General features: G+C 41.0%; 2 protein-coding genes across 5 annotated transcripts in view; one reads left to right on the plus strand and one right to left on the minus strand.

The window, feature by feature from the left end:
- ankrd13b (ankyrin repeat domain 13B) overlaps window positions 1–16,511 on the minus strand; it is a 41,601-nt gene extending 25,090 nt beyond the window's left edge. The window contains exons 1-2 of one of the 2 annotated variants that reach the window (XM_054793791.1): window positions 16,414–16,511; window positions 16,079–16,331 (exon numbers count right to left, since the gene is read on the minus strand). In XM_054793791.1, the coding sequence (XP_054649766.1) occupies window positions 16,079–16,186 (108 nt within the window). In that variant the 5' untranslated portion in view covers window positions 16,187–16,331; window positions 16,414–16,511. Of the gene's footprint in view, window positions 1–16,078; window positions 16,335–16,413 lie in introns of both variants that reach the window. The other variant, XM_054793790.1, reaches the window with a different exon arrangement.
- Window positions 16,512–20,426: 3,915 nt separating this feature from the next.
- The window catches only part of git1 (G protein-coupled receptor kinase interacting ArfGAP 1), a 28,161-nt gene continuing 27,056 nt past the window's right edge, over window positions 20,427–21,531 (plus strand). For 2 of the 3 annotated variants that reach the window (XM_054793721.1, XM_054793724.1), the window contains exon 1: window positions 20,428–20,789. In XM_054793721.1, the coding sequence (XP_054649696.1) occupies window positions 20,738–20,789 (52 nt within the window). In that variant the 5' untranslated portion in view covers window positions 20,428–20,737. Of the gene's footprint in view, window positions 20,790–21,531 lie in introns of all 3 variants that reach the window. The other variant, XM_054793722.1, reaches the window with a different exon arrangement.

Here is a 21,531-nt window from a genome sequence, read left to right on the forward strand (position 1 = left end):
TAGAGTCAATGGCAGCTCTGTATTGTCTCAGAAATAGCCGTAGTCCTATTTTTATTCTAAGCTGTTAGCCAAAGACAGAGAGGAGGATTCTGCCACACATGCATCCTTAAGCTCTCTCTTTGTACCTTCACTGCCAGGGCTGCAAGATTGAGTATCTTGTTTTGGGGCAAACAGGCTTACTTTTAGGACTAGCGATTGAAATGGGTTGTTTTTTTGTTGGGGTTTTTTTGGTCTGTTCATCCAAAGGTCAAAGTTGACTGATGCTGGCTTCATGTCTGTATTAGCTCATCCCAAGGCCGTTTGATGGGATTGAGGGCATGGTTCTGTGCAACAAAGTTGTTGGTTCTTCCACAACAAACTGATCCACACCTATCTTTTTATGGGCGGTGCTTTGTGCACTGGGGCGCAGTCATGCTGGGGAAAAGAAGGAAAAGTTCCTTCCCAAAAGTGTTGCTCAGAGTTGCTAACAAGAATTCTTCTAAATATCTTTGGAGGCGGAATAATAAAAATGTAGGGGGAACTAAGAGGTCTGATAACTGATTATTTTATTTTGTTTTATTTATTTGATTGATTATTTAACTACACCGCTCATCACATTGTCAATCAACAGAAGAAATGATTGTTTATGGGATTTATGATGTAAAGACACATTCAAATGCTATAGGACGTCAGTTATCTACAGAAGCATAAGCAAGTAGGAGTTACGTTACGTTACATTGCGCTATGCTACATTACGTTACGCTACGCTATGTTACGCTACGTTACGTTACGCTACACTACGTTACGCTACGTTACGCTACGTTGCGCTACGTTACGTTGCGCTATGCTACGTTACGCTACGTTACGTTACGCTACGCTATGTTACGCTACGCTACGCTATGTTACGTTACGCTACGTTACGTTATGCTTTTTTGCCAACACCCGATATGTGTAACATAATATACTGCATCTCCTCTCGTGAAATGAACTCATCTCTGTTGTGAAACTAACGGATGCAGCATCAGCCACTAGCTTCTAAGCGTGGCTGTAAACAACATTGTAGAACGTCTGAGAAGTACTTGCGATTAGGCTTAGGCTGTGACATTTTTTGTATATTTTTTTGAGCATCAAAAAGTCCAGGGAAGAAAATCAAGTGTGATCATTTCCATGTAGACCACGCACTCTTAGTGCAGCAGCACGCTGTATTCGTTTCCACGCCACACTACAAACTGCATGTACACAGTAATTTCAGGCCAAAATGAACATATTTCGCACCATCAGATTGGAATGAAATATCCTCTGCATATTGACTTGTGAATTTATGTCCTACATACTTTTCATCTTGTCGTGAAGCTCCGATACATACTGGACTTAAGTTTCAAAGCCCTCCATGAGTTGAGGTGGTCCAACATTCAGTATAAATCCGATACAAAATTGACAAGGAAGAAGTAATATGCCTAACAAAAATACACCCGATAACATATGAAAAAGCAGCATTTTCACAGACTCTCCTAATCGAGCGCACACACACAGTGTCCAATTTTATCGTTGTCTTAACATTCCTACTACTGAGGATAAGCGGCATGGAAATAGATGGATGGAAAGAGCGAGCTAGCTTGCTATCAGCCACCCACGGTTGTTTACACGCTTGAGAGGCGGTTTGATGAGGTCATCATTTGTGCGCCGGAAAATACGGGAGCCAATAGGCCTATATACAACATTGTGTTTATTATCGGCTTTCATGATAGAGAGAAATCCTGATACCGATGTTACATTGTTATGTTACATGTTACATACGTTTTCATGCCAATATCGGGCCAATAATATCGGCCTACCGATATTATCGGACATCGCTAGTTATGTTATGTTATGTTACATTATTTTATGTTCCGTTCTGTTCCGTTCCCCTATGCTGTTATGTTATGTTGTTATAGTTCCAACTTGATTTGTTTGAATGTGGACTGCAGTTAAATTCTGTTCCGTTCGAGACACGTCTTCATGGGCTGTACACATTAACACACAAATTATGACATGAGCACCACTTTAGGCTGTTAAGTGCTAATGTCCTCCTGCCATTACAGACTGACCTGCAGAACTACGCGACCGACACAATGTATTTATGTAACCACGGGGGGGATGTGGTTCAGTTGAGAAGCAAACAACACCCAGCTCTGTGCAGAAATATTGATTTATAACTGAGCTCTACTTCTTGTCTACGGTGTTTTATAGCTCTCCTGTACTGTGAAATATGCGTTTTAAGCAATGCTGCTGTATTGGCTGTTTCTTTTCTTCAGCCTTTCTTCCTGGGTCTTTGAAACGCGCTGCTATCGGAGAAGTAGTCAATGATCACATCATTTTAGAAGTTTTCAAATTGTATCAAAAATAAGAGCAATATATTTACCTTCGACAAGGAAGATGAACGACGAGCCCATAAGGAAAGTGCAGCCGTCCTTCGCCGCGATGGCAGGACAGGAATCCTACTATGCAGAAATTCACTTATCAGCGGCGGGTCCGGAACCAATTAACCGCGATAAACCGAAGACGACTGCACAAAGGGAATATATGGCAGTTGCCGCACCCTTCTGGAAAGTGAAACTTAAGCTTGTGTGCCTGGAAAGTGAAAGTTAGGTTTGTGTGAAAGTGAGAGTTAAGCAGGTGTGAGTGAGAACAATGCATCTCCTGTGTGTTTCCCAGTAATTCTCCAGGAGTCACATCTAAGTGTTGCGCAACTCCGATGGTGCTATGTGAGTGTGTGTGTGTATGCGTGTGTGTGTGTCGTGAATGCCCCTGTGAGAAGCTGTTAGACTGACAAAGCACTGAGCTATCAGACTGTATATTATCTCACACTACAATAAGCACAAATGAGTTGATTAATTTTTAATGTTTCTTAATATTGTTGTATATAAGCCACTAATGGGACTAATATTTGGATTGCTGGAAATTAGTATCGCTCGGCAAATGTTTTTGTTTGTTCAGTCGACGGTGTTAAATGGCCCCTGGAATAAGTCCTTGTCCACATGCATCCAAATACCTGCAACAGTTTTCCTCTAAACATCCATGGAGCGTTTGTATTTGGAAGCAAAAAGACTTCACCTTGAAGGATTTACGTTGAGTTCCACTCAGTGCTCCCCTCCTAAGCTGCTGTGTTTGTTGCTGGTGAAGCCTAATTTACGGCTGTACTCATTTCTCGGTTTCAGCAAACGTTCCTTTCAGTTAAAATTGTTTTGTGTCAAAGCAAGAACTATACTGTTTTTATTCATCATACACTATAAAGTGATTTATACCAATTGATATTAATAAAAGTTGTATAATATTAGTGTAATTGAACTAACTGTAACTGTTCAATTACACTAAATTTGACTTTTGCTTCATTCAGTCTCTTATTAACATACCTTAACATCAAATTCTGTCTAAGGCATTCTGACCCTTCTATAGTCCATTTTTGTCCCCCCCCCCTCTCAGTGGTGAGTTCAGAGACTGCATTATTGATAGACATCTCTAGCACTGGCATCTGCTCTTTTCTCACTTCCCCCCAGTTTCTCTCCCCCCTTCCCTTGCTGTGTTCCCGGCGCATTGCAGCTTGACAGGTACTTAGGCCAACATCAATCTTTCATTCAAACACTACACACACACACACATTGTGCATATACACGCTACGTCATTTTCCCAAAATGTTTGTCCACGTCCACATGGGAGGAGCGAGTGGTGAAGGGATGGAGAGCACAAAAATAAGTTCCACTTCCCCAGCAAGCAAGGCTGGACTACCATAAAACCATGATTGATGACTCCGTTTCGGAACAAGACAACAATATCAGCACAGCAAACGGGGAAATAAATCAATGAATTGACAAGACGGTTTCACAACCAAGATTTTTACCTGTACGTGTGCATTAAAGCACAGTCAATTGAAGCAGGAGAAGTAAAAACTTCAAGTGCAAATGCTGACCTACATTTCAGAATATATTTGGCGTTTCTGTGTTTCGCTGCATTGGTTTACTGTCATCCCGCTTCTCCGCAGACAGGCAGACGCTGACATGGAGAGAAAGAGCCCCAAAAAGGCAAATTGCTGATGGTCCCTGTCAAAATAGAAATACTGAATTCCTCTGAGGCGTATCATAAGGTGATGACACCGGGACAGAGCAGGAAGGAAACGCACAAACGGTCATCTTGCCATACTGCCAAAACAGCCATTTCATTGACAATGTCAGAGAGGTGCCACAGTGGTCTCCCACTTTTGTCGACATAATATTTGAGACCCAAAGGGGTAGTTTCCTTGAAAAATCAGTCGGTTTACGGCGACATATGTTGTAGTCTCATCAACGTCATCAACGAAACAACAACGGCAACATATGCTGTCTAGTTACACAGCACTTTTATAAAAACATGGCAGTGTTACCCTAGATCAGGGGTGCAAGCTACCGGTAGATCGCCAAGGTAGTCTGGGTCGATCACGTAAACGTCACTTTGTAGATGTCATATGACATCAGTCAGGTGACATTAAGCTCCCCTCCTGATTCGCTCCTGCTCCCACACGGCGTTTCAAGCTACACACGGCTACACATCTTTATGATTCTGATTACGCATAAACTAAATCAGCGGTAAGATGCTTATACCTATAACAAAAGTTATGTGTTCACTTGTAGCGGCTAGTTATGTAGAAAAAAAAAAGTGTATTGTTTGATGGCTTTGCTTCGCGTCATGAACTCCACTACAGAAATCAGTGTTTTCTAAGCATCCGCTTTTTAAACTAATATTTCATGATGAAATGGAAAATGTGCCCGTTGCTGAAACCTTTTTAATATGTTTCCTTTACTTTGGCATCATTTTCAATTCTTGTACAGTGTATCGGTAATGTTTGATAGCAAACGCTAACAGGATGAAACACACAGACAAGCAACCATTCACATTCACATTCATACCTACAGACAATTTAACAATTTAACCTAACATGCATACATGAAACAAGTCCACTCCAAGGTTGTAACAACTTTCCACTTGCTCAAGAATGATTCTGGGATTCATCAGCGGGACAGTTTCAAGCTCCTTGGCTCACATTTTTAAACATCTTGTCCCAGCACTGAACGCCAGTTTACCTCTGATCTTGACTTTGTTGGCTAGCTCTAACAAGCAAATGATGAAGATGAGTTAGTGTGAACAAGGCATACTTACATACATACTTACATACTTACAAACTCTTCATACTTAGTTACCAAACTGAGGGCACGATAGCCTCAGCTGACACCATTTTGTACGTGTGTTTAAGCATTTAAGCTGCAGCTATCCACAACAAAGAGATAGGTGTACATGTTTGCATTGGATAGTGTGACCACATCCACAAACAAGCTGCCATTTTTGTGTACTACTATTCACAATAATTGTGTGTCAGCATTGCTCACCCTTGGGGCCGTGCCAATGTGGGACAGCTTAACTGGCGTGGAAATTTAATGACCTATCTAATCCTCTCAGGGCAGGAGATAAAATGCCAGGTATGGTGTTTGATGTCCTCTTGCTGGTGGCCCAGAAAGAAGTTTGAATAAAACGCTACATAAAGCCAAGGGTCACACATCCAGATGGAAATAAACACATCTGATGGGTGTCATGTTACACATGACAGATGGGTGTTTTGCGTTGTTTCTTTTGGGTCTTCCCGTCATTTCCTGTTTTGCGCTTACTGTATATTTTGTTCCGCTAGTTCCCGTTTTTTGTTTAGTTCCAAACTTACATTTTAACGTAGCAGCTGGGCACACCTGCCTTTTTTTGAGTAATCACTGGTATGTTTAATCCGGTTGAATCAAGGCAACGGGACTCTTATTGTTGGATGAAGACATTTCAGCTTTGTGCAAAAGGCTCCCTGGAGGTCAGAGCGGAGAGGACGCCACCACCGACAACAAAAGACAGAAGAAACAGGAAGGTCACTGCTAACTGTGGGTATCCTAAATGGGCCTTTGTCAAATCCACCAGGAGCAGGGCCACTCTACCACGCCTGAGGTTAGACACAGGAGACGAAATATGGTGATCTCATACGTGGCTGTTTCTTCTGAGAAACTTCCTCTGGACATAGCATACCAATGCATTTCAAATCCACTAACACCCTCAGACAAAAGCCGGTTCACCCCAAGGATAAAAACCAGAGCAGCAAACTCAGCAATGTTATTTATGCAGTGCAGTGTAGCGAGGAGTGCAATGACCTGTACACAGGAGAGACTAAACAACCCTTATACAAACAAATGGCATAGGAGAGCAGTTTCTTCGGGCCCAGAGTCAGCAATTCATTTGCATCTCGAAAAGAAGAAACATTCCTTTGAGGACAATTTTATCCAAATTCTGGATAGGGAACACCGCTAGTTTGAAAGAGGTGTGAAAGAAGCCATCTTTGTCAAACTAAAAAGGCCCTCCCTGAACAGAGGAGGAGGTCTGCGCCTTCACCTGCCGTTTGCTTTCAACAATGCTGACAGCTGTCCCCCAAAGATTGTCTCATTCAATGGAAAAAGTGGCCACTAATGAGTTCTTTGGACACCATAAAAGCAAACGACCCATTGTTATGCATGGTTTGTTCTCTAGCCACACCGGACCACAATAACAACAACCCTATTGTCACCACCCCCAGGGGACACACCCACCAGGGACAGAAATAGGGAAACTTCCCATCCAAGATTTTAGAACTGAAAAAGACTTTTGGAGGTCAAACATCCTCAACAAAGAAGCACATTCAAGTAATCTCGTATTACCATGACCTGGATGACTTAGAATCAACACAGACATGGTACTATCTAACTCAGCTGGGTCACCAGCTAGTTTCCGGTTCGTTAGTCAACAAACGTTCCTTTATTTATGCTTATTGCTTATTTATTCTATGCATTTATTTATTTATTTATTTATCTAATATTAGTAGTAGTAGTAGTATTATATTATATTATATATATATATATATATATAAATGATTCATGAGATATATATATATATATATACATATATATATACATACATGATATATATATATATATATATTTTTTTTTTTTTTTTTTTTTCCCCTTTAGGAGGGCTGTCTTACCGTTATCTATTATGTATTATCCTGACTATCACAGAAAACATGACATGGAATGCAGGAAGTGAACTACGTGTACTGTACTAGATGTAGAATGGATGGAGGGTAGGATTAAATAAGCTTTGCTTCTTCCTACTCCTTTTGGAAATGTAGAACTGTGAAAAAATGATTCATGAGATGTATTCCATTGTAACCTTCATGTTCAAATAAACTAAACCAAACCAAACCAAACCTGCGAATGGCAAAAACCAGTGAGTCATTGAAGCATCCAATAAATGTCCTAAAAATGTCCTAAATATCCTAACTGTCTATTTTTGACACTCAACTCGCACCCCCCCAAACCCTGCTACTCGCTTGAAGTCGTCGTTCTCGGATTTGCAATAAAAGTGACTGCTGTAATTATGACGTTAAATTCAGCTCCAGTAGCCTCCCTGTCTCCCTTCAACTGCATTGTTGCTTGGGTCTGGCAGCGTGGAGCAGTGCCAGGAGGTCCACTGTCGCCGGCGGGTTTCGGGGGACTGGACTGCTGCGCGCTGGAGAGGACAGCACGGAGCACCAGCTCGGGGGCTGATTTCCCTCGGGGCGGGAGTGATGCTGGTAGCGACAACGAAAGAAGGAGAGAGACCAATGGCGTGTGTGCTGAGGGAATTGTGGGGCTGTCTGGTTCCAACACTTGAAGAGGATGACTTTAGTGGTTTTAGTTCCCAGGAGGAGGGCGAGGACAGCGATGTATGACTTTTCTGGTAGGCTGCTGTTTACCAAGCCGTATTACAAACACTGCTGGGCAATGTTTGGAAAAAAGTATTAATTGCATTAAGATTTTAAGAAATCTTTGTGTGTAACATCTTTCTGTGTACTAAATATTCACGTTACAATCTGGACACCTGTGGTTTATAGGACAGTGCGGCCTGTATTTGTAGAATCTTTTTTTCTCTTTAAATTTTGTGTGTGGTTTAAATACTGGTGCACTCTATAGTCTGGAAATTACGGTACTGTATACGGTGTTGCTGCTACCTAACCTTAATTTCCCTGAGGGCACATGCACAGAAGATCAATAAAGTTCTATCTAAAATAATCTATTCTAATCTAATCTAATCTAATCTAATCTAATCTAATCTAATCTAATCTCGTTCACGCATAACAAAGGAAGTTAACAAGATAAATGCATTGAAGTACAATCCAGGTTTAAGCCCTTCTCATGATCGTTTCTTGACAAACCAGGAACAGCAGCAAATAACAATATCTCAACTCTTTATTGCTCTCAGACAACAGTACCCCCCTTTTGGTTCCGGTCTACACAACTAAGCATTCTGGGTAATGAAATATTGTCTATAAACATTTGCCTGCACAGCCCAAAATGTGCCTCACACACACTTATTAAAGGCATGTTTCATTAGAAAATGTATCGGTACTCACCACTAATAAATAGTATTGATGATTGATAGATCAGATGTAATCTGAGTCACAACCGCATTGGTCTGTTGTGAGGTCACCTCCATGTCTGGCTAAGCGGCACTGCTTGCCTGTCGTAGTCCCAGTAACAATTTCCGATCATATATTAACTTGCACTGCAAGCCAGATTGTAATAACAAGTTGGCTGTCGAAGCTAATACTGCTGTAGCCACACAAACAGAGCGGCGCCATCTTGCAACGTCACATCATTACATGTATGTTGTACTGGATTCTTTGTATTCGTTATTATTGCGTATTTATAGATTATTACCGACTGAAAGAAATGTGTTTTCTGGGGGGAAAAAAAACCGCCTATTTTTGGCGGGGAAACCAGAAACCCACAATATGTCCCGCATATTCCCAGATTTTTGGTCTTTTTAAAATGTATTACATATATATATTTATATATTTTATTTATTTTTATATTATTTCACTGTCTTCTGTAATAGCTGAACGTGACAGAGAAGTTGTGTATGTTCTAAAAAATGAAGCGTGCGTCTATTGCCTGGTTACTTGCACTTATTTGAGTCCACTACATCTTGTATTCACTTTCACCCTGCGCGAGCTTCTTTTCTTTCGCCAATCGAATCTCATTTGCATTTGCTTTTATCGTTTCCTGTCAGTTTTAAGCTTGCTCTGTCTCTTCCTGTTAAAAGCTTTCTGCAACTTAACTAAATCTGACCCCAACCATGGCTTCTCTTCGTGGCTTGTCTCTGCTGCAATTACGACTTGGGTTTCAATACACAGAGGAAAGTAAGAGGGTGGGGTTGATCAATAGGGAAGAGGGATGGCAGCAAAGCAAGAAGAGACGAGAGGTAGGTCACAGACAAATGTGTGAGCGCTAATTTATAGCTCTTTCCCTCAAGTCAGCAGATAAATCTTATAATGCCGATTGAACATAAGTGGTGGTTGCATCATGTAGGCTGTTTCCAAGTCTGATTAGTTTAGTACGTTTCTCTATTTATTTTTCTCTATATGTGTACAGATGCATATGTGACTGCATACCAAACCAATGAAACACGACATTTGAAAAACATAAAATAATTTAGCCGCAGCATCTCTACAGACACAGGAATGGAATGGGAACACATAAAAGCCTTTTTCACAAACAACATGGCAAAAACAAACATTCTCCATCGCTGCCATTTCTTGCTATTTTCTTCTTTACGCTGTAATGCTGGTGTGATATGGTGTTACTTGTGCTATTTAGTCATTCAGATAACATAGACCTGTTCACTAGAGGTGGGCGGATCAACCCAAATATCCATTATTGATACCAGGAGAGTATCATTATTGGATAAATACCGACAGATCAATATTTCTCAGTTCTCTTCTATGTTTATTTACACACATAGCTTTGTGGTTTTTGTTGTGTAATTCAAATGTATTGTATTTTATAAAGTGTTGCATGGTCATTGGACACAGGAAGGTTTTGGGGGCAAAAAAACAATAGTAGTTTTTGTTACTTTTTAAGCTATTTTGCACTTTTAGCAGTTAAGTTCCACATGGCAGACATGATTGTTATAGTTTTGAAGGAAGTGGGAGGACGACACTGCCAAAGACGTTACTTCGGTCAAGACACTACACTGACATGAAAGGGTTGCTGCAGTCTGCAATAGTGCTAGCCACAGGTGATCGGCTTTTGATTTTTTTTATGGAAATCAGCCGAAACTGGTGGCCGATCTATTGGAGCATCCCCAGCGCTGATACATTTTTTTTTGTTTGCCTAAAATCTTTGTCCCGTGTTTTATTGTGATTATTATCATGCTCAACAAATTAAAAGCAAAAATCAAAAAAATCATTCAATCATCTGGAAAAATGACCATATCAGTATCTATACTGGCCCTGAACGTCCACCGCTACATCCACACACATCACAAGCCAGATTGGAGTTGACCCCAATAAACTGTTTGATTGAAACTGTTATGTTGTGACATGAAAAAGAGAGCCGAATGGGAAAATGCAATGGAAAGAAAACAGATTTGTGTCATTTCCCGCTTTTGTCTTGAGATAACCCATCAGTCTTTGCAGTGCTTTTTATGCCTGTCAGGCAGACTCTGCTCACGGTCAAACCACCCCTCTCTTCATCACCATGTATGTCCCTCCTCTGCCTCATTCGCTACATGTTGCCCGCTTGCTTTAATTTTCCACTTCCTTTGCCAGCATGGTTGTTTACACTGAAGATTACAGTTGAAGACTCATCTTCTAAAACGCTTCAGCTCTCTGCATGCCTTTAAATTGGACTAATCTCATATCACCTTTGAACTCCTGGCCATGGTCAGTGTTTTTTCTTTTCGCCTTAGCAATACCGCCTCCAGTAGTTTCCAGCTGAAGCCTGTCATGGCAGCATTTCTGCTTACCGTCAACCACCCTAAGAAATAATGTGCTCACGGACCACGGGAACTGCGTTATTGGGAGTACCACGAGTCATCGGGTATACAGTCAAACCTTGGTTTTTGAACGTCGTAGTTTACGTATGATTCGGACCATCACCAAAATTTTGCCCCGGTTTTCGTACACAGAAATAAACACTGAACAAATGAGTTTGTTGCCCTGCACTGTTTAGAGTGGCCAAACAAAGCACGTTGCGCGTTGCTGACACAGTCCATGCGTTTTTTGGGGGGGGTTTTTTGTGCGACTGCTAAATAACCCACCATGGGACCAAAGAAAGTTGCAAGTACCAACAATTTGATAAAGAAGGTGAGAAACACTATCGGTTTTCATTTGGAACAAATTAATAATGAAAACTGAAGTACCACACAATAAAGACCACACAGGCTTGTCTTGAATATCTAAAAGAGGATGTGTCGATCTATTTTATTTACTAATGTCATTACAGCAGTTCCCCGTCCATTCAGTTGGACAAACAGCCATAGGTCAGAGCTGCCATGCAATGACAGTACACTGCTGCTATTGTTGTTCACTGTGTGTCACCATAGTGCAAAAGTGACATCCTAATGTCTAGCATGTGATATCATAGGAACTCTCACAATGCGCTTGATTGGAATAATAAACTCATGCAAGGGGAACTACATACAATTCTTCCTCTTTTGTGTGTCCGTTTTTCATTCTGTTGCTAAAAACAGTGGAGGTTCATGCGTGTGATAAAATGACTAAAACTAACAAACAGCAGCATCTGAAAGCCTCCGCGACTCCAATGAGGATTAAGCGGCATAGAAAATAGATGAATGACTGAAAGCATAAAATGGCTAAATGAACTAAAATACACATATAAGGCATTCAAAAGACTCATTGAAAGACACTGACATAGTATTCTACACGAGTCGCTCGGTGTCAGTGTTACTGTAATATTCAGTGAGACACACAATCACCAGACTTGACTGCCGGAACAACAGGTTTTTATTGCAGGTTTGAATTATTAATTAGCAACAGACACAATAATCCCTAATCAAAACACAGGCTGCTGTTGTGGCTGTAACCAAAAGCAAACTGAATCTCATCTCTGAACCCCTGATGTCACTTCCTGTTCACCACTCACTCTTACTCATGCCTTACAGTAAATTGATTATTTATTGGGTAATACAAGTGTAAAGGTGACTATAGGTGTGTTCCTTCACGTCTAGAGGGCGCTAATAATGTTAAAAGCTGTATTTAGAAGGTGGTAAACAGGTTTTCTATGCTCTGACTGCAAAATATTCCATTTATAAATAAGGAATCCTACTTTGCGGAAATTCACTTATTACAGTCGGCTCTGGAACCAATTAACCGTGATAAACGAGGAATTACTGTATATATTTTCTGATAAAGGGTAAAGCAGAAGTGGCAGCCATTTCTTTATCTTGACAGAACACAGCCATCATAATACGATGAGGGAGGACTATAGAAAAGACTTGTTTATGGACAGCAGGGGTCTCTAAAGTTTCGCCCAGGGGCCATTTGCGGCCCGCAGCTCAATTTCATTTTTATCCTAAAAATACAATTAAGAGAGAAACCTAGAAAAACAACAGCAAAAATGGCACCTGGCTTGCGACTGTCATTGCAAACTATCCACATTGTCACGGCTCTGTAGCAATTCAAAGTTGGTCAGCCCTCGGGTGCCCACTTCTGGCCTGGGGCCCCGGGCCTATTTGCAAGCAACACCTCTGCCCAAAGATGTCAGATGTTTGAAGTTCCAAAAAAATGTGTCAAAACAATCTGGTGATCAAAATATTATTGGCTGCGAGTCAACTGCGGCCCCGAGGATGCCTATCGCTTCGTGGAAACTTCGTGGAAACAAAGGTGGTTACAGCTGCACAGCAAGAGACATACACTGTAGTTGTTAAATGGGCATCACGCCCAGTAACTTATTGGGTCTATTAGAACAGATTTGAAAATATGCGAATAAGCAGAACTGTGTTTTGGAGGAGTCATCATGAAAAAAAGAAAGTGAATATTTTTCCATTAAACTGTGTTTAAAAACCCAAAAGTCCAAAGGTGTCAGCGTCTCACCAGCCATGAACCTCACCGCACGTCACTGCTTGACAGATGGTGTCAGCATCACATGTAGTCTATTTGTTCTTTGTGTGTGGATGCAATGATACATTGGTAAGTGAGGGAGTACAAGAGTATAACTATGAAAAAGGAGAGCGATTATGATGGCTAAATGATACACTCACTTAATCGTTCCATTTTAAACAAGAAAGACCGTGCTTGTTTAAACAGTGATATTTATAGACGACCTTCTATGTGAGCAGAAGAACAACAAGAAAGCGAGGAACAAGGGAGGAGAGGTTTTTTTCTGCTTTACTACCTGTCTTCCTGTCTCATCACCACTTGCTCTGATGTGGCATCAGACAGAGTTGGCTGATTACTGAGATTTAGGATCAGGGAGAGTACTTTCCTGGAGCTGACGTGAAAGGAACATAGAATATGTTGTGTGTGTGTGTGAGAGGAATTGAAAATGACCTATTTTATGTCTTTCTTTTTAATGCTTTCTCTCAGTTTTAGCACTGCTTTTTACATTGATTTATGGCCTTATGGTGCAGTATGTATACAAAAAAAAACCCTGTAGTTTTGGGAAGTAACTTTCCACTATTATTTGCTTCTGTGGAAAGTAAAAAACAAGGTATTATAAATAAATAATAAATATGAACAAATAGACATTTGTCACACAATAATAATGCAGTAGCAGGCGACTATGCTTGCTTAAAGCAAAGCGTTACAAAATCCCACTAATGAACTCAGTCTTTTTTGTCAATCCAGCCCAAGCCCAGCCGGGTTTTCCCGGGCTTAAAAAATGATGAATATAATATATAGGTTAAAAATTCAAATGTACATCGCATGAGCAGGAATATTTATGCAGCATGTGTGGACGTGAGATGGCTTAAAAGCTTTTATTTTCAAGAAATATTGATGTGCAGTGCACAGCACCTAATATGCTTATGTATTTTAAAATGAATCCCCCTGCTCTATGTAAGCCAGTTTTGGTTTATAATATATAAAGCCTGCAGCAGTTCAGTCTGGGGTGAAGTAAAACAAGCATTTTCTTTATTTACGCCCATAAAAACCACAAAAATGCAGCTATGTTGTCCACAGTCTGCTAAGTGTGTGTTGATTTCGTTCTGCTTTTGCTTGCAAGTTTTTTTTCCACTTGGTGTCTCCTACATGTGTTTTCGTTTATATTTTGTACTTTTGGTTCAAGGTGTGCCTGTGATAGCAGCAGCAACGACAGTTAAGCCAATCCAATGATTCAGATTTAAAGTGTTCCCTTGCTCTATTGCGGTTCACCTTTCCCATAATTTTTTTTGTTAAATTTTAGTGCTTTTTTCTTTACTGCTTATGAACGCTGTTACAGTCCAAGCCTCCTTTAAGAGGAATTGCATTGTGGGAAGTTGAGTGTCTCTCTCATCCCTCTCTCGTCTGTCTGCACCGCCCATAGTCTTCTGCATCCTGATTGGCTGTAGACCATTGGTAATCAATCTCCTTTGTGCCACCTTGCCGTGTCTCCGGTGTCATCGCTAGCTTGCTAGCTTGCTTGCAATCTTTATATGTTTGCAAGTTTCTCCCCGACAAAACCCACAATGTTGGCGAAACGTTCTTCGGCCAAAAGGCAGAGGAGGATGCTAACTTCTGGACATGCGGAAGGAATGTAGAAGTTAAGTGGCTGTAGGGCGCCATCACGGAATAAATTAATCTTCGGTTGGAGGAGGAGCACTGCAATAATATTTTCTAACAAGGATACAAAAACGATACAGTACAGCGGAATGGTGCCAGGACGAAAAGGCACGGTCAGAGGAGTGAAATATGTGTGAGTCACCTAATAATTTCTTGTGTCCGACATAGCAGGTTGATCAATGAAATTCAAACGAAGGTTTGAACTCTTTTGAGAGTCTTTTAACAAGAGAGAAATGTGAGAAAATGTTCATGCCTGTCTGACAAAAAGTGTTTAAAGTGTATAGTAAGGGGTTTTGCGGCCTGAAAACATATATTATAATATTACAATGTATGGTTTCTTCCGTAGTCCATGCTCTCCATAAGACTTTGGGGATGAGTATTTTTGTGCCGCGGGTTATTGTCTCCCTGGGGAAACTAGTTGTAGCGCACACCTTCCATTTTATTGTCTGGCTTAATATGAAATGTCTGAGAATATTTACTTATCATATTGGAAATTAAATGTTTCCACATATCCACTGCAGCTTGCTCGCGTACCACTTGGGGTACGCGTACCCCGGGTTAGGAATCACCAATGTACTGCACTGAATCATACTGAGGTGTCTTTCACTCTCTGAATGGAGTGACCAAAATATTAGACACATGTTTGTGAGATGTTGTAAAACAATACTTCATTTAATTTGGAATACAAGATATGGAATTTGAGGTATAAATGGCCATGCTTATTACATGTTGCTTTTGGGGATTGTTTGGGGCACTTTGCGTTTCATTTGGGTTCCAAAACGAAAGAAAGAAAGCTTCAGGTATGAGTGTGTTTTGTGTGCATATGGTACCTTGCGAGTGATGGCTCAGAACGCTAACCTGCAGAGCATCTCTTATATAATGACACTGAGCGTTAGTGTATTTGTTTTAAAAAATAAAAAAAGACACTGCACTCACACACATGCTTTGCATTTTCACTCAATCTCACACACGCACCCTCCTCCATCAAAACTGACGTGCATAATTTCAACAAATGAGTGAGTGTCAAATGTACTCCCTGGCAACCTACAATATTGACATTTTATTCCTTCCTGTAACTGTACGCCCACATGCTACAACATCTGCATTGTGTCACCCACTCACAACTGGTAGAAAGATGAAGCTCCTGGTATGAGTTGAGGTTGCAATGGTGCTGCAAACATACATGCACACTGCATCATCCTTATCATCATCATCCCTATCAGTAATGTCATTTGCATTTGGCATTTCCTCACAACTCCTTCTATAACTTCATATGACTGTGGTGTGCAGCTGTGTTTTAATCCCATCAATGCATATGATTGTTAACTAGCAACGCTACCTCCAAGTATGATCTTAAATGAAGTGCATGGTAACAACAGCTGCACCTTTTAAAACTCCCCTTTCTCCATGGACCCACACGCCCAACGAGACGCCACAATTAAGATCCCAGTGTGTGACTTAGATGAGTTTTTAAAGGCTCTGTCTCACCTGCTCGTTGGCTGCCAGCTCTTTCTCCAGCTGTCGGTGCTTGTTGTGCCACACCAAATAGTGCACAGGATAGCGACTCTTCTCCGGAGTTTTCTTAGCAGAAATCATCGTCGTTCATAGTTTTGTCTCCACCTCCGTCTTCAGTGTGGATGGTAAGGACACTTTGTTGGTGATGCTGGCTATGCAATCATCATCCCCCTCCTCCTCCGTCGGCGCCGACGTCCACGACAGAGTCCAGAAGCGTGGGCTCGCCCTGCTTTGGAGAAATAGCAGAACCTGATGACAATGCTTCCTTTTGGTGGCTAAATTTGGTTATACGTTGATTTCTGAACCACCTCTTTCTTCCTCCCCTGCCTACTCCAGTGAAGCATCTATCCTCTTCTTCCTCCTCCTCTCCTCCCATCCGCTTGCTGACTGAGATGCGCTGACAAACTGCAACCAAATGTGCTCACACTCAGCCAATCCGCTCTGAGGGATGCTGTGATTAAACTTACGTCTGAAAATAGCTGCGTAAATGATGAACAGTCAGACACAAACCCTGGCTAATACTGTAATGTAGTTTAAACATTTTATTCTAATACGTGTTGTCACGAGAGATCGTAGTTGAGAAATGGTGTGTGAATGATGTGAAAAGCTGTTTCTGACACCAAAATAATGCCGATGAGTAGGTGTGTACTGCAACTTCTGGTACCCATCGAAACCAAGTACATACACAGCCAGTATTGCAGATACCGATGCTTTTTACTTGAACATTTTCAAGACCAATTGAATGAGTTTGTGATTTTGGTTTTAATTTGTTCAATTTTAAAATGGAGGTCACTGACGTTATGCAAACATATACTGTACATGTACGACTCGTGCTCGTGTGTGTCGCTATAAATGTGTTCTCTATAGGGGAGCTGAGAGGCAGAGGGACAGGGAGTGGCGTCAGAGTTGAATTTTAGCTTGGCGTGGGTTACTGCAGCACCAGTAGCCCAAGTTTTGATTAGGGATCATTGCGCCTGTTGTGAGATAATTCAAACCTGCAATTCAAGCCTGCTGGTCAAGTCTGGTGCTGGTGTGTCTCACCAAACTTTACAGTCACATGACTGACACCTAGTGAGACTACATATAATTCACAGTTTTTGAATTTTGAATTTGAAGTTTAGTTAATTTAGCCATTTTTATGCTCGAAAATGCATGATCTAGGGAAAACATACATGAAAATTTGCTTCAATATGCAATTTTTTTGGTTAAAAATAGGCCGTACTCAACCACAAAACAGCATGATTTATTAATTCATATATTTTTGAAAAAACGTGCTATAGTGAAGCCGCGAAAGTGGCGAGGGACAACTCTTTATACGTCTATCTACAAACTTATTTGTGAACAATTCAACAATATACATAAATACATGTATACGTCAGTGCTTAGCAAATAGTAGGGCGAGTTCCCCTGGGGGGCCGCGGTGAGGTGTCAGGGGGACTATGAGTAAACCTAACTTGGAAATTGTTTTAAGCTATTGTATCTCATCTTATTTATTTTCATAGTCAGGTATGCAGAATGCTGGCGCCAGCAATAAGTACATTAATATGATCAGGTTCTCAGTAGTAATTTCATTCTGTCCACAGGGGGGAATTATAAAAATATAGCATTTCGCTGAATGTGCATGTTTGTTTCTTATGTTTATATATTGTGTCAGTTTTGTGATAGCGCTGGGAAAAAAGCTATCCCTGGGTCTATTTGTCCTTGATTTGTGTGACCTGTAGCGCCTTCCAGAGGGCAGCAGATCAAACAGGTGATGGCTGGGGTGGGAATCGTCTTTGATGATGTATTTGGCTCTGCTGAGGTAGCGAGAGCCGGCAATATCCTCCAGGCTCGTCAGAGCCCAGCCCATGATCTTGGGTGCTGTGTTGATCACTCTCTGCAGCGCTTTCTTGCCTGCCACTGTGCAACCGGTGCACCACACCGAAATGCAGTATGCCGGTATGCTCTAAATGCTGGCTGTTTTCAAGGTAGCCCAGCGCGGTGTGGAGCACTATGTTGATAGCATCCTCGGTGGAGCAGTTTGTCCGGTATGCAAACTGGTGGGCATCCAGGGTGGGTGGATGACACCTGATGTCCGGAGTGACTCGTCTCTCAAAAGATTTCATGACTGCAAACATACGTGCAACAGGCCTAGTCACTGAGGCTGCCCCCTGATGATGATGGAGATGATGACTTGTGCTAGTGAGTGGTTAAAGATCTCAGTGAAAACTCCTGAGAGTTTGTTGGCGCATGCTCTTAGTAAATTTAAATTACACCACTAGTGACTCGGATTGAAATCACTTCTATTTTTGCCAAAGCCTCCTGTGTGCAAAAGCTTTTTCCCTGAGATGACTTTTTTTTCCTACCACCACTTTTTTCTTCCGCTTTGAATTGAATATATTAATTAATAAACCATGCTGTTTTGTGGTTGAATACGGGCTATTAGTAGTTTAAAATATGCAGATTTAAGCAAAGTTTCCGTATATGTTTTGCCTAAATTAAGCATTTTCAAGCATCAAATGGCTAAATTAACTAAAATAACAATACAGCATGAGATTTATAGTATTCTACACTGGTCAGTAATATTACTGTAATGTTCAGTGCGACACACAAGCACCAGACTTGATCTCTGGAACAATAGACTTTCATTGCACGTATCAATTATCTCACATCAGGTACAATAATCCCTAATATGAGCTACTGTTGCGGCCATAACTGACGCCAAGCCAAAAATCAACTCTGAACCCCTGACGTCACTTCCTGTCCATGCCACCGGAACACATTTATAGTATAGTGTCTATATAGAACCTTATTTATGTCTTAATTTGCTTATTGTCTGTTATTATAAGTATATGATATTGGGTAATACGAGTGTTAAGGTGACTTTATGGGTGTTATTTCATGTCTACAGGGCTGTATTTATATTTCTATAGTCTAACAATAAAAAACCATATCAACAATTTAACAATATGAAAAACAAAACAAAAAACAGATATTTGTAAAAATACACAAGAGAACTGAACGATATCAATCTCATTACCATACTGATGTTATCATTGGTATTGATACTATCAATATTTAGATCACTTCAATTTGGCTCACGAAATTGCTAATGTCTTCGCTGCTAACGTTAGCTGTGTTTGCACTCGCGACTGGGTGCTGTGCGTTGATGTGGTAGGCTAAACTTAAGATGCATCAGTCGTAAGCAAACTCCTTACAAAGAAGACATGTCACTCTACCTTTATCAATAGCGCCGCAATGTCATTTTCCCATTCATTGGACCGGCAACTCTCACATGCGCTTCCATTTTCACATCTCCTCTCTGATACTCACCGCACCTCACCTTGCCTTCCCAACTACAATAGGAGCTTATCAGCTGATGCTAAACAAGCCCAAACACAATGACAGCCAAACAATGTCCACTTCAAGGGTGTGACAGACCATTGTTATCTACTCCCAACAACTCAAGCGCAAGAAGCCAAACGCATAAAAAAAAGGTAACCCGTATACAGTAAAGTAAACAGTAAAGTCAGAGATTAAAAATGAGATTAACATGATTACAAAAATAACACACTAAATATGACTGGAATTAATGCTTTAATTTGGCACTCGAAGTGTTAGATTCAGATTACTTGTAAGGCACTTTTTAAAGTTCGTATTTATATTTGTCTTGTATTTTGTTAGGGTTTGTGCAGGTGCATTCTGTCTTTAAGCCTTTTTAATACACAGAATATTTCTTTACTGATTCAATTGCTATAATAGACTTTGTTCAAATAACGGGATTTGCGATTAATTAATTTCTTAATTGTATTATGCAGTATATATTTGTGTTTGTTTAATAGTAGCAGTATGTGTTATTTGGTAGGCCACAAACAAAACCTTGTGTCAGGCCACAAAAAGTCTTCCCGAGAGTGTGTGGCCTTTCATTGAAAAAGGTTGGACAGCACCTACCTGTATTAGAGAAATCTTTAACATATCAGTATATTGCACATAAAAGGCAATGACTTAAAAGAAATAATACTACTTCAGGGCAACTGTTACCTGTTTAAATAGCACAAATGCTCCTCTTCAAAGGTCAGTTCATTGTCATTTGATTAAATATTGAATGAGGTCATTAAAGCAAGCAAGGTTGCAGTGTCCTAGTCTGCTCGCATTGAGCAGTAAATGTGGAAAATAAATGACAAATGCTAATTGCTTCTACTAATTTGATTCCCATGTGAAATACACACCAGCGTTCAAAGAAATGCGTAATTATTTGGTCCTTTTTCTATCGGCAGGTAGGCTGCTGCGTTGGGTGTGTGGCAGGTATAGCGCTGCCGTCTCCCGGCGAGCTGCTGCCAGTGCAAGCTTCCAAAGAGTAATGTAACTGCGGTAAGCGCTTTATTACGCCGCCAGAGTCCGGTTAAGCGCGTCATGTCCACACATAATATACGATATAGTGTAAGTATTTGCTAATGCATGTGGCGAATGAACCGGAGGACCGTACGGGAAATTCATCAGTCAGCTGGCTGGGAAAACCTCTCATGCCAGCCGTCTTCCGGGGATTGAGGGTCTGCATCGGCTGACGTTGGTCTTGTGGCTCCGGAGGTGGGGAAAGGCGAACGAGCACATCATCGCCGACATCCACCTCTCGATTTTTTAGACACTTCCGATATGTCAAGAAAGCTACAACGGACGGAAATCTGCGCTGACTGCAGTGCACCAGGTAGGAGAGTAAACTACACAGGGGATGATTACCAATAATACGTCCACAGAGCGACACTTGGGGCAAATATGGCCGAGGTTGGGCACTGTGTCAGTGGGTGTGCAAAGCAGGAAACGGCCAGGGCTTCAAAGCGTCGCCTAGGCCCCGACATATTGAGCGAAAATAGGCGTGTTTTTAAATGGGACATATTGTTAGCTGATAGCGGCTCACCTTAGAGGATAGACCAGTTTATTCATTTGACAAGATCGTACTTGAGGATACTGTAGTGATTTATTGTGTAGTGGAAGATGTATGCCGCTTTTAGTTGTAAATAAACGTTTGTTATGGTTTTCAGGAGCTTAACACACTGGCATTGCTAAGCTAACAAGCTGGCGACTTGGACTAAGGTTTATTCTCCCTTTGACAGATGCATATCAAGCTTACACAACAGTAAATGTTAATGTCAATAAACAGCTCAACATTTCCCCACCTCACGTGTTGTTTGAGCATTGTAAGCACTTTCATGGGAAGGCATTTTATCGTTTTCTGCCCAGAGTCGCTAGTTTGGCTTACGCGGTAGCTAATGTCACTAGCCAACTTTTGCTAAATGTCAAGTTTTCGTCAATGTGTGACACTATAACATCTGCCAGTTGTCATTTTCATATTCTTTACCAATAGTTTTTTATTTCTATATATACAGCACTGCAGAGGTCTTATTCATCGCGTTTTAAGCATAAACCTTAAAATGACAGAAACCGAGTCG

The sequence above is a fragment of the Dunckerocampus dactyliophorus genome, chromosome 12 (genome assembly GCF_027744805.1).
Source record: "Dunckerocampus dactyliophorus isolate RoL2022-P2 chromosome 12, RoL_Ddac_1.1, whole genome shotgun sequence".
Classification (NCBI taxonomy): domain Eukaryota; kingdom Metazoa; phylum Chordata; class Actinopteri; order Syngnathiformes; family Syngnathidae; genus Dunckerocampus; species Dunckerocampus dactyliophorus.